Raw genomic sequence first — 15,552 nt, 5'->3', positions numbered from 1 at the left:
CTCAAGGTAGACAGACAAGTCAGTTTCTCAGGCCTTTGGATTCCAAGTTCAGGGATCCTGACTTTAACAGGGTTCCAGGACAGTCCAAGGGAAACAGGGGCAGTGTGTGCTCTCAGTCTGTGCCTGTGCTTCTTGATTGATCTCTTGCTTACTTTCTGGGAAAATTACAGCTTCCTGATAAGCGTTTCCTTCTCCATTTTTTTTCCCTTAAACAAAGTGTTTCTGAATAGCCTAGGCCTACTACAGCCTTGTACTCAAACCTCTTGCCTCAGCCTCCCAAATACTAATATAAGAGACATTTGTCACCACACCAGGCTTTTGATAACTCCTGAGGATTCTGTCTGTGTCCTTCAACTGAAGCTGAAAATGACAATAGCTGAGGCACTGAAGGTCATACTGCCTCACCTGGGGGATGCCATGGGAAGCCTGTTTGCTGCCCCCAGGCCAGCCTGAGATGAGTGGTTCCCACACATCAAAGATGAACTTCTACAGGGGAAAGGCAGCAGCAGTAATCAGATGATTCCAGATCCTTTCAGGCTCCAATGCTGTCACTGCCACAGCAGGAAAAAGACTCAGGTTGAGGGAGGAGAGGGCATGAGAAGGAAAAGGCAGGGAAGGCAAATGGTTTGGTATCCAATGCATGTTCATTTATTTTACACTTAGAAAAGAAATTGCCCTCCCCTCTGTCCCACCCCACCCCCCACACAAAGTGTCTCTTTTTACAAACATTTAAAAATTAAACCAAATGAAGATAGACAAGTTAATTTCAGTACAATTATTTTTTTTTCAGTGTAGCTGTCATAATTAGAGTTTAAATTTCCTACAAGTGACCAATGTCCAAGTAACTTATAGGGATATCCTGATCAACCAACAGAAACTCCATATTCCAAGTTAGCAAATTCTAGTACAAAAATAGTCCATGTGTCAGAACAGCTTAGCATTCACACAGGCTTCGGGTCCGTCTGCCGACTGCATCATCCCTAACACTCCCCGGCTCCTGCTCTCACAAATGGCTCATTCGTTACAGCTGAAGCAGCACAGCACCTGCAGTGGCAGATGCCAGTGTCTACCTTGGGGTCAAGCTGGAGACAGGCTCAAGAGATCCCTGCTGGCAGCAAGGCAGAGCCCCAGTCCCAGCCCCAAGTCCACAGCTGGGCCTACATGGAGGGACAAGCTGCCCCCTTTTGGAGTCATGGAGGCTTGGGATATAGTCCATGTCCACCCAGGGAACTGGGCTAGTGCTGGTGCAGGACAACACATCTTCTGCCAAGGTCTCTCTTCCTACTACCGCCCTGACAGGTGGGGCTAGCCCTGGGCAACCTGCCAGTGGCAATAGTGTGGTCCTGCCCTTGCAGCAGCTGAGGCAAGCCAGGACAGACTACTTGTCTCTCAGGATGTCCAGTTGTTCCTGGCACTCAGTAAAGAGGCGCTGGAATCGAAGATTCTGCCCAATGACTGGCAACAGTTCCTTCAGCAGCTCCCTTTTCCGCAGACCCTGTGAACACAAAAGCTACAGTTGAGGGATATATTCCAGGGAGGTCCAGACTCTGGGGCCTTTTCTGGCTTGGCAGAAACTCTGCAACTTAAGTGCAAAGCTAAAAGGCAGGACCAGGTGAGTGCATATGAAGAAAGAGTGGCTAGAAGAGACAATGTAGTGCAGGGAAGGAGGAAAGACCAGGCTCTGTCCAGACCTACATTTGCTAAGAGTCACCACAAAACTTTCCAGGTAGGATTCTTAGAGATTTAACCTTGTAGGGTGGGGAAGGCTGCAGAGAAATATTTTCCTATTCCAGGCAGGGTAATCCTGTAGGGCAATCCTGGGTCAATAAGGCACATAGGGACAGTGGTGGTTTCTGGTGTTCTGCCTGTATTTCTTCCCCTGCTCCTGCTGACAGTCTGCAACTGCCATTACTAGGTAGGCTCCATTACAGGCCACAGAGTAAGTCTAGAAAAATATCAAATGGAAACCAGTCAAGCAGATGGCATGTACCCAGCGAGGGCAGAGAAAGTCCAGCACTTAGGCAGAGGCCAGTCAGATCAGGGAGGCAACACAGAGGCAGGAACTACCCCAGCTGATGAGGCAAAGGGATGAGAAGCTGCGTGAGTTAATGGCTGGGCTTGAGTGAAGGACACACCACAGAGTATTTGGGGACCTAAGTTCAATCCCCACCAAATACATATATAAAAAAAAAAAAAAATCCCATAACATACCCTAAATTTTATTTTTGAAACAGAGTCTCATGCAACCAAGACAGCCTTAATCTCCCTATGTTGCCAAGGATGACCTTAAACATCTTGTCCTCTGGCCTGTCACCCAGGCACTAGGATTTACCATGACACCAGAGCTACAGCCTCAACCCTATAATATAGATTTCTTTAAATATACCAAATATACCCAAAGTTCAATCTAAAATATGAGTGTGTGTTATATATATATAGTAAAGACTCCTAGAACCAGGAATCAGGCTCAATTGAAGAACATTTGCCTTGAATGTACAAGACTCCAGGCTCCAAACCCAGCAGTCTGCAAAAGAAAACAACACATAACCACGAACATAGGAAGTTGAAAGTTAAAAACAGAAAAAGATGTTATGAAAACTTGACAAGGTACTGGGGCAACAGCTTGCTAGTAACATGTTTCACTCCGAAAGAAACACTTACAAAAGAAAGTGCTAGGTTTGTAAGATGTCATCTAAGGAACACCCAAAGACCAGGACTGTCCAACAAACCTAGACAACAAAAAATGAAGAACACCAACTCTATTTGCAAATAACTCAAGCTAGCCTTAAACCAAACAAGACCAGTATAGAAATGAAATAGATTCTGGACTGATGATGTCACTGTAAGACCACATGCCCAACAAATCCCTTATAAATTATTAACAATATTTTCTAATGGAACTATAACCAAGTTGGGTTTAATCAAAAAAAAAGGGAGTTAATCAAAATATGTGTAACTTATTATATTAAAAGATTTCAAAACTGCACTGAAATGCTTAGCAAAAATAAGACAGATGAGAAAGGTAGAACTGGAAAATAGAAAATGCTTATTTAAAAGGTGATTTCTTTTTTTTAAATCCATGTCAAAAACAAAAGCAAAGCACTGGGGACAGGCTAAATAAAAATAGCAGATATAGTTGGGTATTGTGATATGTCTGTAATCTCAGCATTTGGCGGGTGGGGCAGGAGGACTGCATATTCTCTGGGCCCAGAGGTATACAGAGAGACCATTTCATAAGACCCTGTCTCAAAACAAAAACAGATCAACCAGGGGGGGGAAAAAAAGACAAAAACTAAAATTAAGTGGCACTATAAATCAAACAGACCTAAAAGTCATCTACAGGACATTCTACCTACACTAAAGCATTCTTCTCAGCAGCCCACAGAACTTTTTCTACAGCAGATCACAGTGCATGAGAATACAAAGCAAGTCTCAACAAATATATGAAATTTCAAAAACATTCCTTGTATTCTGATCAAAATTGAGTAAGACTAAAAATTAATAGGAGAAATTACAGAAAATATAGAATAACAAAGATTAAAGTACATACTTGAATGATGGCTGGACCAACTCAAGAAAGAATTATTTTTAAATCCAAGGAATGAATAAAAATGAACATACAACTTACCAAAATGTATGGGATACATTGAAGGTAGTCCCAAGAGAGGAATTTATATCTCTAAGTGCTCATATTGAAAACCAAATAAAGCATTGTAAGATAAGAACGAACCAAACCCCAAGTCAGCAGAAGGAAAGAACTCAGACCAAGGATACAATTAAAGAGCCAATCAATATTCCCACTGGCAGGGAGCTTATTACTCTAGCAATGGTAACCTAAACAGATCCTGTAAACAGAGCCACACTTTGATAATCGAAACTATAAAGGAGATAAAGTGGGAAAGAAAAGGGGAGCTAGTCAGTAAGTGCTACTAAAAACTTAGGTATCCAAATAAGATAAAGAAAAGGCAGCTGCTCAACATACTGCACTTTTCCAAAGGGTTAAGAAATTAAACGTTAAAACAAATCTAAACCATCAAAAATACCTGCTTTGTAAAGCAAGATAATGAAACCACAGTCTGTGAACTCTAAGTATAAGAAAACCATATGTCATGAGATCAGTAGGATATGAATGAAAGTATTACTTTATCAGTTCTTGGGGAACAGAGACCACTAGACAGTTAAGAGCACTTGGTTTTCCTGAGGTCCCCACATGACAACATATCACAACCGTCTATAACTGTAGTCTCATGCCCTCTACTGTGTGCAGGCATACATACAGGCAAAACACCTACATAGAGATCTAAAACATAATTTGGGAGTGTCTTAGTTTGGATTTTATTGCTGTGAAAAGATGCCATGACCAAGGCAACTCTTATAAAGGACAGCATTTAATTGGGGCTGGCCTAACGGTTCAGAGGTTTAGTCCATTACCATCATGGTGGGCATGGGAAGAATGGTGTCATGCAGATATGGCGCTGGAAGAGCCAAGAGCTTGAATCTTGATCTGAAAGCAGCCAGGAGAAGACTGTCCCCCACAGGCAGCCAGGGGGAGACACCAAATCCCACCTACACAATGACATACTTCTTCCAACAAGGCCACACCCATAAATGATGTCACTCCCTATGGCCAAGCATTCAAGCACCTGAATCTATAGGGGCCAAACCTATTCAAATCACCACAAGGAATCTTATAATAGGTGAGGTAATATCTATCCTATGACATGAAGAGATTACAGCAAGTTACAAACTCAAAGCATAAACCTGAAACTCATGTCCATGCATATACAGCATGCTCCAATTACAGACCATAAACAAACTTGGGAGGTAGTGGGGAGATAAATGCCTCTCAGCTGCTCTAGGACTTGCCTTCCCCACACCACCAGACAGGCTCTATTCCAATGTACCTCACAGACCTGCACAATTCCAGGACTTCTCTTCCATATCCACAAGGTAAACTCTGCCATCTCCCATCACTGTCTCACTCCACAGGCCCAAGAGTTCCTCCAAATGTTGACAGGGGGCTACTTCTCGATTTTCCAACCCTACTCCACCCCCTGCCTCCCAGACTAGGCCTGCTTCTTCCCACCCTATGAGCCACTTGTTCCCCTGGGATCTCACTTCTCAGCACTCCCAGATAGGCCCTGACTCCCTGAACCTAACAGTCCTCCTGATTAATTCCTAAGATCTCTTCCCTCTAACTGCCAGTTGGCCAGAGCTTATAAAGTAAGAAAAGCAGACATGGAGAGGCAAGATGCACCAGAAGGCAGCAGAGCAGAGGACCATGAAGGTATGTGATTCTCATTAGATGAAGAGGGGTACAACCTGCAGGTACAAGAAGCTTACAGAAGCTCAAATGGGTAGGACCACAAAAAAGATCTTCACAACATATTATAGATAAAACAATAAAAACATAAAATAAAGAAAGAGAATTACAAGCCACAAAAGAAAGAGGTGAAATTACAGGAGAACCATCAGAATAATAACTTCCACAGAAAAAAATTAAAAGCCGGAAAGGACTGGAAAGATATATTCCAAGTTGTAAAATACCACAAATGCCTATACAGACCCAGCAAAACAATCAACAAATATTGAAGGAGAAACTAAAAAAATCAGTGTTTCAGGACTACATATCACCCAATGTGACAGACCCCTTAAAACAAAGGCCCCTTAGAAATGAGGCTCTCACCAGGTAAGCCTGACTCTCAACAAGAACACAGCCCTAGTGAGGTCCTTTGGGGGATCCCTCCAAGAACTACAAGCACCAGAGAACCCTTGCCCCATGGGACTCTATTGTTAAGGATGGGTCATGCCTGCCTTTGTCAGGAACTCAGAATGTGGGGTACTTGGGGTCCCTGAGATATCTCTCAGTTACCATCTGTATCAGTGCCAACCTCCATGTACATATACTGAACTGACCCCTTCCTGCTCAAGATTTAGTTTCCATAGGGGTTTAGAGACCTCAGGGTTGTTTCCTGGGTTGTGTGGACCCCAAGAATGTGATGTGGGTAGATATCATTTTTAATAGTCATATATTCATTCCATGTGTTAAATGCATTTAGCTCATCAAAAAAAATGAGACTTCAAATCAATAACTTAATAAATAATGTTCCTTAGAGACTCGAAAAAGCAAACTTACAAAGTAGTATGACATTTTAATTGCAATAGAATTTGTGGAGTTAGACTATTAGAAACAAGATAGTTTAATAAATAAAATATGTGGGGGGGGGGGAAAAAAGCAAGGACAAATCAAGCCAAAAACAGTGATACCCACAACCAGGGCTGAAATTTAAATAAATATATAATATAATATAATATAATATAATCCAAATAATCAGTGAAAGGAAGAGCGGGTTCTTTCAAAGGATTAACGAGATTGGCAAACCATCAACAACTGTACTGGACAGAGGTTCCTCTGTCTCCTCTCAGCTGGAGGCATCTTTGGTTTATCTTGAAATTGATCCTCTACTTTTTCTATCCCCACCATGAAAAGTCCCATGGGAAAGCATCCAACCCTGTTCTAGAAACTCAGGGTCAAAATGCCCCAGCTACAGCTAGCTGCTTGCTTTTGGCTTCTGTTACACTGCTTGCTGCTTTATTTTCCTGTGCAACTGCCAACCAGGATGTAGTTTTTCTGTGTTCTTTGCTTTAAACGCTCCTGTAAGATGCATTGAGACTGCTCTATGGGGTTTCTCTCTAGGCAGTTGCCAGCTGCCAGTCAGCCTAACACAGACTCTCACTCAGACTTTGGGTTGTGTTGAGTGGACTTTAGGTCTCTATCTCTTAACATTTGGAGGTCCTACCAAAATCCTTTCTTGACCTTTACCAGTTTGACCAATCCCAAGGTCTTAGTGCAGGCCACAGCTGTTAGGGGATACACAACCTGAGATGTTCCAGGGCTTCAGGAGAGAACTTATTACTTCCAAGCGGCCAGGCCTCTCCAACGCCCCTGTATAAATTCCCTTCAGTGAAAGTCACCTGGTTTGTCACCTCCAGAGAGAAGTCTAAGGTGCCTTCTGTGTGCCTAAGGATACATAGGGGAGGTCAGATTCGCAGCTGCTAGTGAGTGTGAGGACTGTTAAAGGTATTTGAATGCATGGTGGCCACCCCTAATTGGTCTTCATGTTGTTACTCTTTGCACCTGTCCTGTCTGTCTCTGTCTCTTCTGGTCAGTCTCTTACTTGTCATCATGAATTGAGATCCAGAAGTGAAACTGTAGGCAGTTCTGCTTCACAGATCACTTCTTTAACTGTTTCCTCCACTATTTTTAGGAGGTGTACAAAGACAGAAAGGTGGACTCCTTTGGACCCTTTGGGAATTAGAGTGGCCCTCTTTTGAGATTGAATGGCAATCTACAGGAACATATGACATCAAAAGGTTCAAGCAGTATAGCTGATGATCACAGCAAATCCTGGCACCCTGATCTTGCAGGTGTAAGCAGGTTCCAGGTTCTGGAGGCAACTCAAAAGTTGCTAATAACAAAGAGCCTGTTAAGAGTCAAGGAACAAGCCTAGTGGTGGCCCTGTGAGAAAACCCATATATTTCTCTACATGGATGTTTGGCTAAGTCTCTTAAAACAGCCTCCTCTGTGACTTGGTGCCTGTTTGTTCCCTTAAAGCTAGTTATCAAGATTCTGGTACCAAAACCCTAAAGGGAAAAAGCACCAAAATTTCTACCCAGTGACCCAGAGAAAGAAGAACTACCCATCCTTTGTCCCTGAGTAAAGAGTGACTCTATTCCAGGCCTAGGCCCCAGAGACCCTTTACTCTTCTCCTTCTACAAAAGCTCCCCCTAAGTTTGTGTCTCCCCTGCATATCCACAGTAGCTCCCATTATGTCCCCTATCAGAACCCAGCAGGTATCTCAATTACCACCCCTAATTCTCTGCAGTCTCCTGGCTCAACCCAGATCCTGACAGCTCCTGCTGTTCTTTCCCTCTGGCAAACATCTAGACTCCTTTTAAAAGGAACTGAGTGAGAAGCTCTACCCATTTATAGTGTATACTCCCTTCATCAGTGACCTGTACAACTGAAAGTCTCTCCCCCCTTTTTTCTGAAAAAACACAGGCGCTCAACTCTTTCCTAGAGACTGCTTCGTATACGAACCAGCCCACTGGGGATGACTGTTAACAGTTACTGGCCACCCTGTTCACATCAGAAAGGACTGCATAAGGTTGGAGCTAAGAAAGTAGTTCTGGGTCCAGACGGGATCTCTGGCTGATAATGCTTATCACATTGAGAGTGTATTCTGGCCCAACCAACCCTACTGGGATCCTAACACCAACAAGGTATGGGGGCATGAGTCACAAGCTAGACTTTCCTGGCTGGCTGGGCTCTGAGCAGCAGCAAGGAAGCCCACAGACCTGTTAAGGTAAATGAGGTCATACAGGAGACCTCAAAGCAAAGTACTGCATTCCTAGAGTACCTCCTAGAGGCTTACCGTACCTACAAGCCCATGGGTTCTGATGCACTGGAGAACAGGTGGGCATTTAACACCTATCACCCAGCCAGCCGGAACATTAGAAAGAAGCTACAAAAGTTAGAGGGATTTGCAGGTGTAAGCAGGTTCCAGGTTCTAGAGGCAACTCAAAAGTTGCTAATAACAAAGAGCCTGTTAAGAGTCTAGGAACAAGCCTAGTGGTGGCCCTGTGAGAAAACCATATATAAACTAGTCCAGTGCAGGAGACAAGTAGGCCACCAATGAGCCTACTGCAAGGACAAAGGACACAAGAAAGATGAGTGTTCTAACAGGAAGAAAAACAGTGATGCAGCCCAGGCTCCTATGCTTTAGGGGTTCCCTTGGAGCCTAGGTTAACACTTAACAGTTAGGGGGCAAAGCAGTTGACTTCTTAGTACTGGGGCAGCATACTCAGTTCTTACCTGATTGTCCCTACCCCAATAGGAAGAGACATTTTACATAAACTGAAAGTTACTACCACCTTCTCTGATGATGAGACACAGACTTAGAGATACCCAGCAAAATTCTGATGCCTTACCCTCTGTCAGAAGAATATCCCCTAGCTGAAAGTCCTGTCCTCAAACAAAATGGACAGTTGTTGGACTACCTTTTTCTTTCTCTTTTTCTTTTCTTTTTTTTTTTTTTTTTTTAATTTGACGACAAAAATTCCTGGGGGAATAGGCAGAAACTACCCACTAACCCCAGAACTGGCCCTACATCAAGTCTCTTTAATTGTTCAATTAACCAGTTCAGCTAACCCTGTCCAGATTAAATAATACCACCTATCTTAGGATTTTACTTCTGTGAACAGACATTATGACCAAGGCAACTCTTATAAGGACAACATTTAATTGGGGCTGGCTTATAGGTTCAGAGGTTCAGTCCATTATCATCAATACAGGAGCACAGGAGTGTCCAGGCAGGCATGGTACAGGCAGAGCTGAGGAGTGCAACATCTTCATCTGAAGGCTGCTAGCAGAAGACTGACTTCCAGGCAGCTAGGGTAAGAATCTGATAGCTCACACCCACAGTGACTGACACACCTACTCCAACAGGACCACACTTTCTAATAGTACCACTACCTGGGCCAAGCATATACAAACCATAGGTGGTTACCTATGGGCTGGAGAGATGGCTCAGCACTTTAGAGCACTGACCTCCCTTCCAGGTGTCCTGAATTCAATTCCCATCAACCACATGGTGGCTTATAACCATCTGTAATGGGATCTGATGCCCTCTTCTGGTGTGTCTAAAGATGGCTACAGAGTACTCATATACAATCAATCAATCAATAAGGCAAAGCCACCCAATGGCCCTGGAAGCAATGGGGAGAATTGCAATCTATACTGACTGGCTTAGAGAGATAGGCATCCTGGTGCCCTATTGGTCACCCTGGAACCTTTTGCTCCTGCCTGTGAAGAAACCTGGGACCTCTGATTATAGACCTGTCAAGATCTGAGCGAAGTAAATAAAAGGATCAAGACCATCATCCCATGGTCCCAAACTCAGACACTTTTTTAAGTCTGATTCCTCCAGATGAACAGGTATACATGCCTTGGATCTGAAAGATACATTCTTCAACCCCCACTGCCAGAAGTGAGTCAACAGTCAACTCACCTTTGTGTTGGAATGCACAGAACCACAGGGATGATACAGTGGGCAACTTACCTGGACCAGGTTGCCCCAAGGATTTAAAACTTCTGCAAGCCTGTTTGATGAGGCACTAAGTGCCAACCTCCTGCCCTTCTGTCTGGTTTCCCAGGATCATATTCTTACAATATGATCTATGAATTCTTATAATACACAACCTCCTCCTAGCCTCTCTGAAACTGAAAGAGACTAAGGGCCACTGAGAAACTGCTGCAAGAGTTACAGAGCTGGGGTTACAAAGTCTAAAAAGGTCCAAGTTCTTACATCAGCAGCTACCTATCTTAGCTACCAGAGAGGCAAAAGGAGCTGGTCTCAAAGTAGGATTGCTGGCTGGGATTCTTTAGATCCCAGCCCCAAAGGCCAAGAGACAGGCTCGAGAATTCCTATTCGCAGTTGAGTGTCACTGCCTCTCGATACCAAGGCTTGCTTTATTTTCCCTGGAACTGCCAACCAGGATGTAGTTTCTGTGTCTTTGCCTTTAAAAGCTCCTGTAAAACGCATTAAGGCTGCCCTGTGAGAAGTCTTTCTCTCCAGACAATCACCAGCTGCCGTGTAGAATAATATAGACAAGTGCATGACAGAGCCGACCCTGGTTGCAGGGGTTGCTGGTGAGCTGGCCTGAGGGTGTGAGAGCAGGAAAGGCCACTGGCTGGCCAGCTGGTCCAATTCCAGAGTTTTGAATTGGCCCACTCCAACATCTACCCCATCAATAGACTGCTGGAGTACATGAAGGGGCCGATCCTACAGATCCAAAATTAGAGGGATGTCTGAGAGGAGTCCCAATGAGGTTCCAGTATTCATAAGAGTAGCCAGAGGCCTCATATCTGACCAACAAGTTATTGCAATGAACAACTGCAAGTAAAGAAGTGTGGACAAAAGGGTAGACTGTGGGACACAATGTGGTATATCCACAATGAAATTTTTTCTCTGTTGTGGGGAAGGCTGCAAGGGTGGAGGGTGGGTACCAAGGGTAGGGAGATATGAGTGGGATTGGGATGCATGATGTGAAACTCACAAAGAACCAATAAAAAGCTAAAAAATATATATAAAAATTCTCAATGAAATACTTGCAAAATTAATTTAGCTGGTTCAACAAACATAAACCAACAGACATTACCCATCACCTAGACTGAAAACAAAAATTATTTCAATAGACATAGACAAAGACTGACAAAATCCAATGTGGCTACATGATAAAAGTAGAGGGAGCATATTTCAACATAATAAAGACTATGCTCAGCAGACCACTAGCAACATTATACCAAATGGAAAAAAAAAACACTCAAAAAATTCCCAGTGTGATGAGGAACAAGGCAAGAGTATCTAATATCTTCATTCTCACTCAATATAGTACTTGAATCCTTAGCCAGAACAGTAAGACAAGAGGAGGAAATAAAAGGGATACAAATAGGTAAAGCAGCTGAAGTATTCTTATTTGCGTAGAACTTGACTTTATACATGACACACTACAGACTTCAAAAGCTGCATTCGGAATACCGAATGGCAGAGAAGCACCTGAAAAAATGTTCAACATGTTCAACATCCTTAATCATCAGGGAAATGCAAATCAAAACAACCCAGAGATTCCACCTCACACCAGTCAGAATGGCTAAGATCAAAAATTCAGGTGACAGCAGATGCTGGCGTGGATGTGGAGAAAGAGGAACACTCCTCCATTGTTGGTGGGATTGCAGGCTTGTACAACCACTCTGGAAATCAGTCTGGCGGTTCCTCAGAAAACTGGACATAGTACTACCGGAGGATCCAGCAATACCTCTCCTGGGCATTTATCCAGAAGATGCCCCAACTGGTAAGAAGGACACATGCTCCACTATGTTCATAGCAGCCTTATTTATAATAGCCAGAAGCTGGAAAGAACCCAGATGCCCCTCAACAGAGGAATGGATACAGAAAATGTGGTACATCTACACAATGGAGTACTACTCAGCTATTAAAAAGAATGAATTTATGAAATTCCTAGCCAAATGGATGGACCTGGAGAGCATCATCCTGAGTGAGGTAACACATTCACAAAGGAACTCACACAATATGTACTCACTGATAAGTGGATATTAGCCCCAAACCTAGGATTCCCAAGATATAAGGTACAATTTGCTAAACACATGAAACTCAAGAAGAATGAAGACTGAAGTGTGGACACTATGCCCCTCCTTAGAAGTGGGAACAAAACACCCATGGAAGGAGTTACAGAGACAAAGTTTGGAGCTGAGATGAAAGGATGGACCATGTAGAGACTGCCATATCCAGGGATCCACCCCATAATCAGCATCCAAACGCTGACACCATTGCATACCCTAGCAAGATTTTATTGAAAGGACCCAGAAGTAGCTATCTCTTGTGAGACTATGCCGGGGCCTAGCAAACACAGAAGTGGATGCTCACAGTCAGCTAATGGATGGATCACAGGGCTCCCAATGGAGGAGCTAGAGAAAGAACCCAAGGAGCTAAAGGGATCTGCAACCCTATAGGTGGAACAACATTATGAACTAACCAGTACCCCGGAGCTCTTGACTCTAGCTGCATACGCATCAAAAGATGGCCTAATCGGCCATCACTGGAAAGAGAGGCCCATTGGACACGCAAACTTTGTATGCCCCAGTACAGGGGACCGCCAGGGCCAAAAAGGGGGAGTGGGTGGGTAGGGGAGTGGGGGTGGGTGGGTATGGGGGACTTTTGGTATAGCATTGGAAATGTAAATGAGCTAAATACCTAATAAAAAATGGAAAAAAAAAAAAGCTCTTAGACCTGATAAACAGTGACAGGATAGAAAATTAACACAGAGATATCATATCAATGGCAAACACACAGAGAACAACCCCATTCATAATTCTCACTATATTAGTTACTGTTCTACTGTGCTGATAAAGTCAACCAATAAATATATCTTTATACAACTATATACTCTTTTCTACAAGAAAACCCTCAAGACCAGGTCCCAAAAGTATCTGCAAAGCCATGGAAATCACATTATCCCAGATCTTCTAGCAACAACCCTCAATGCTAGAAGTCTGAAGAAGAAAATTATCAACAGAGCCCTTAAAAGAAAGATTCTGAACCCAGAATTTCATTACCCAACTGAAAGTACTGCAATGAAAGTTAACAAATGAGATACAGAACTGGCCACTATACACAGGAGTGCCTCCAGAGTCTGTGGTACTGGCCTTCCAAGCTCTGCCATCTCACTTCCTATTGCCTTTTGCTCACTACTCTGCACAGCTGTTCCTCTGCACTCCAAGTACTCCCACCTCAGGACCTTTGAACCTGCTTTCCCCTCTGCCTAGACATTTTTCCTTCAAACATATGCATGACTTTGTCCTTCTCCTATTCTGGTTTCTTCTCGGAAGTCGGGCCTTTTAGACCACTCAGTACAGAGTAACATCCTATCACCCGCTCTTTATCTATTTAAGCTCTTTATCTTTTCTTTTTTTTCCAACACCCAAGATATTATACATGCTAAGTCCATCCCTCTCTACAAGAAGGGAACTAGGTCAGTCTGGTACACTGATGCTGCATCATGCCTGGAATGTACCTGGTCAGAGCAGGTGCTACCTGTGAGCTAACTCTTGGATGCAAAAGTTTCTCTTATCCTCTGGCAACTGGTTCCTTTTCCAACTCACTCAATAGTACGCCCATCCATCCACCTTTGCCAGGCCCAAAACTATGAAGTGAAAAGTTCATCACTCCCTTCCCTCCCCATAATTCCCCTGTCTACCAAGTCTTGTTGGTCTACTACTATACATACTGGATCTGTCTCCTTGCCCAGCTCTACTGCCACCACATTGATCCAACTTACCATCGACTCTGGGTCCTCAGGAGACCTTAAAGGTCTACTTTCTGTATGTGTCTCTCCCCATCACCCCACACCACCTTCTCATCTGCTCCCTGTGTCAATCAAAGAAACCTCATGCATGTAGCATGTCTTTTCTGCCTTCCTCATTACTTCCACCAAAATGATGGTCCACGGCTACAGGGCTGCTTCTCCTCATCCTTGGGTTTCATCTATAATGTCCTTCTTTGCAATCTTGCCACCCCTCTGAAACAATTCAGTCTCAAAGCAGCTTGTTAACCTTCTGGCCTAAGTGTGCCACCTTACCAAAGACACTGATCCTCACAAAGATAGGACATGACTCTTTCCTTTCCAGAGGTAGATCTTACTATGTAACTATCGGCTGCTCTGGCCTGGAACTTTATATGTACACCAGGCTGGTCTCAAACTTACAGAGATCTGCCTGCATCTGTCTCTCAAGTACAGGGATCAAAGGCATGGGCCACTATGCCTGGCATGATCTGTCACTCTTACTACCATACCAAAAGTGCTGGCAAGCCACTTCTCTCAGCACAGGTGTGACTAGTACATACTGAACTCCTGCCCGAGTATGCAGTGCCAGTAGGCCAGTACCCCACTGACACCGTGGTTCAGGTAGGCAGTTGGATACCTCATGACAAGAACTCTCAAAGCATTCTTTGAGACAGGGAAAGATGATCTTACTTTTTAAATTCTACCACCATGATTGTGATATAATTCTTGTAGCAAGAATGAAAAAAGCACCTACCACTACTGTTGACTCCCACTGACTTCCAGTGGAGCAGTGAACTGGACCCAGCAAGTCCTTGCATATTTCACGGAGGCGGTATTCAAACCCTAGTCATAGAAAACAACAAAAACAGGAACACATTATTAAAAGAAATGAAAATCAAGAATATGCTAAGTTGTATACACATTCAAGCTGAATGAACAAATATTCTATTGCCTACTATGGACAAAACATGTCTCTTTCTACTTGAGGCCTAGAGAACCATGAATAGTTCCTCACTCATTCATCAGCCCCTGGACAATAGGCGACCTCCTCCCCGTCTTCTGGGCACATGTAAATAAGACACAGGCAGCTCTATGATGAAAAAAATCACTGGAAAACATGGGGAACTGGTAGAAGGAGTGGGCTAACAGGGTTAGCAGTGTTTGAGAGAAGAGACTCTGCAGCTGAGGCAACTTCAAAAGGAAGGGAGCTGACTGGGAAGCTAACTACAGAATGACAACTGAATACGGCAAGATCAAGGGACACCAGCACCACAGTGGTGCTACCAGAAAAACTATACACAGAGTTTTGAGCAGCGCTTGGACAGCTAATGCCATAGGGACTGGAAAAAATGAATAGGATGAAGCTAGAATCTGAAAACTCGGAGAAATAAATAGTGTCTCATGTAGTTAAACACATGGTTCTTCTCACAGACAACAAAACAAGGGGAAAAGATTGGACACTAATGTACTGCTCAGGGACAATGAATAGGCACGTGTAAGTGAAGAGTCCAGACGAGGCAGAGCCTCTGTGATCCATAAGGGTGAGTTCTGCTCAACACTCGGGAGGGGGCAAACCATTTTTGAGGAATAGGGTGCATGACCTAAAGACAAAGATATGACTGACATATC

The 15,552-nt window shown here is 43.7% G+C and overlaps 1 protein-coding gene across 7 annotated transcripts in view; it reads right to left on the bottom strand.

The window, feature by feature from the left end:
* Nucleotides 1-625: 625 nt before the first annotated feature.
* The window catches only part of Hira (histone cell cycle regulator), a 93,560-nt gene continuing 78,633 nt past the window's right edge, over nucleotides 626-15,552 (bottom strand). For 4 of the 7 annotated variants that reach the window (XR_003951761.1, NM_010435.2, XM_006521798.4 and 1 more), the window contains 2 exons: nucleotides 14,678-14,766; nucleotides 626-1,495 (listed from right to left, as the gene is read on the bottom strand). Coding sequence is in view for 6 of the 7 variants with exons in the window: in NM_010435.2 (NP_034565.2) it covers nucleotides 1,379-1,495; nucleotides 14,678-14,766 (206 nt within the window). In the remaining variant the exon portion in view is untranslated. The remainder of the gene's footprint in view (nucleotides 1,496-14,677; nucleotides 14,767-15,552) is intronic. The other 3 variants (XM_006521799.4, XM_006521800.3, XM_006521801.4) reach the window with 1 other exon arrangement.

This window comes from Mus musculus, chromosome 16 (assembly GCF_000001635.26).
Source record: "Mus musculus strain C57BL/6J chromosome 16, GRCm38.p6 C57BL/6J".
Taxonomy (NCBI): domain Eukaryota; kingdom Metazoa; phylum Chordata; class Mammalia; order Rodentia; family Muridae; genus Mus; species Mus musculus.
This window is presented reverse-complemented; position numbering and strand designations above follow the sequence as displayed.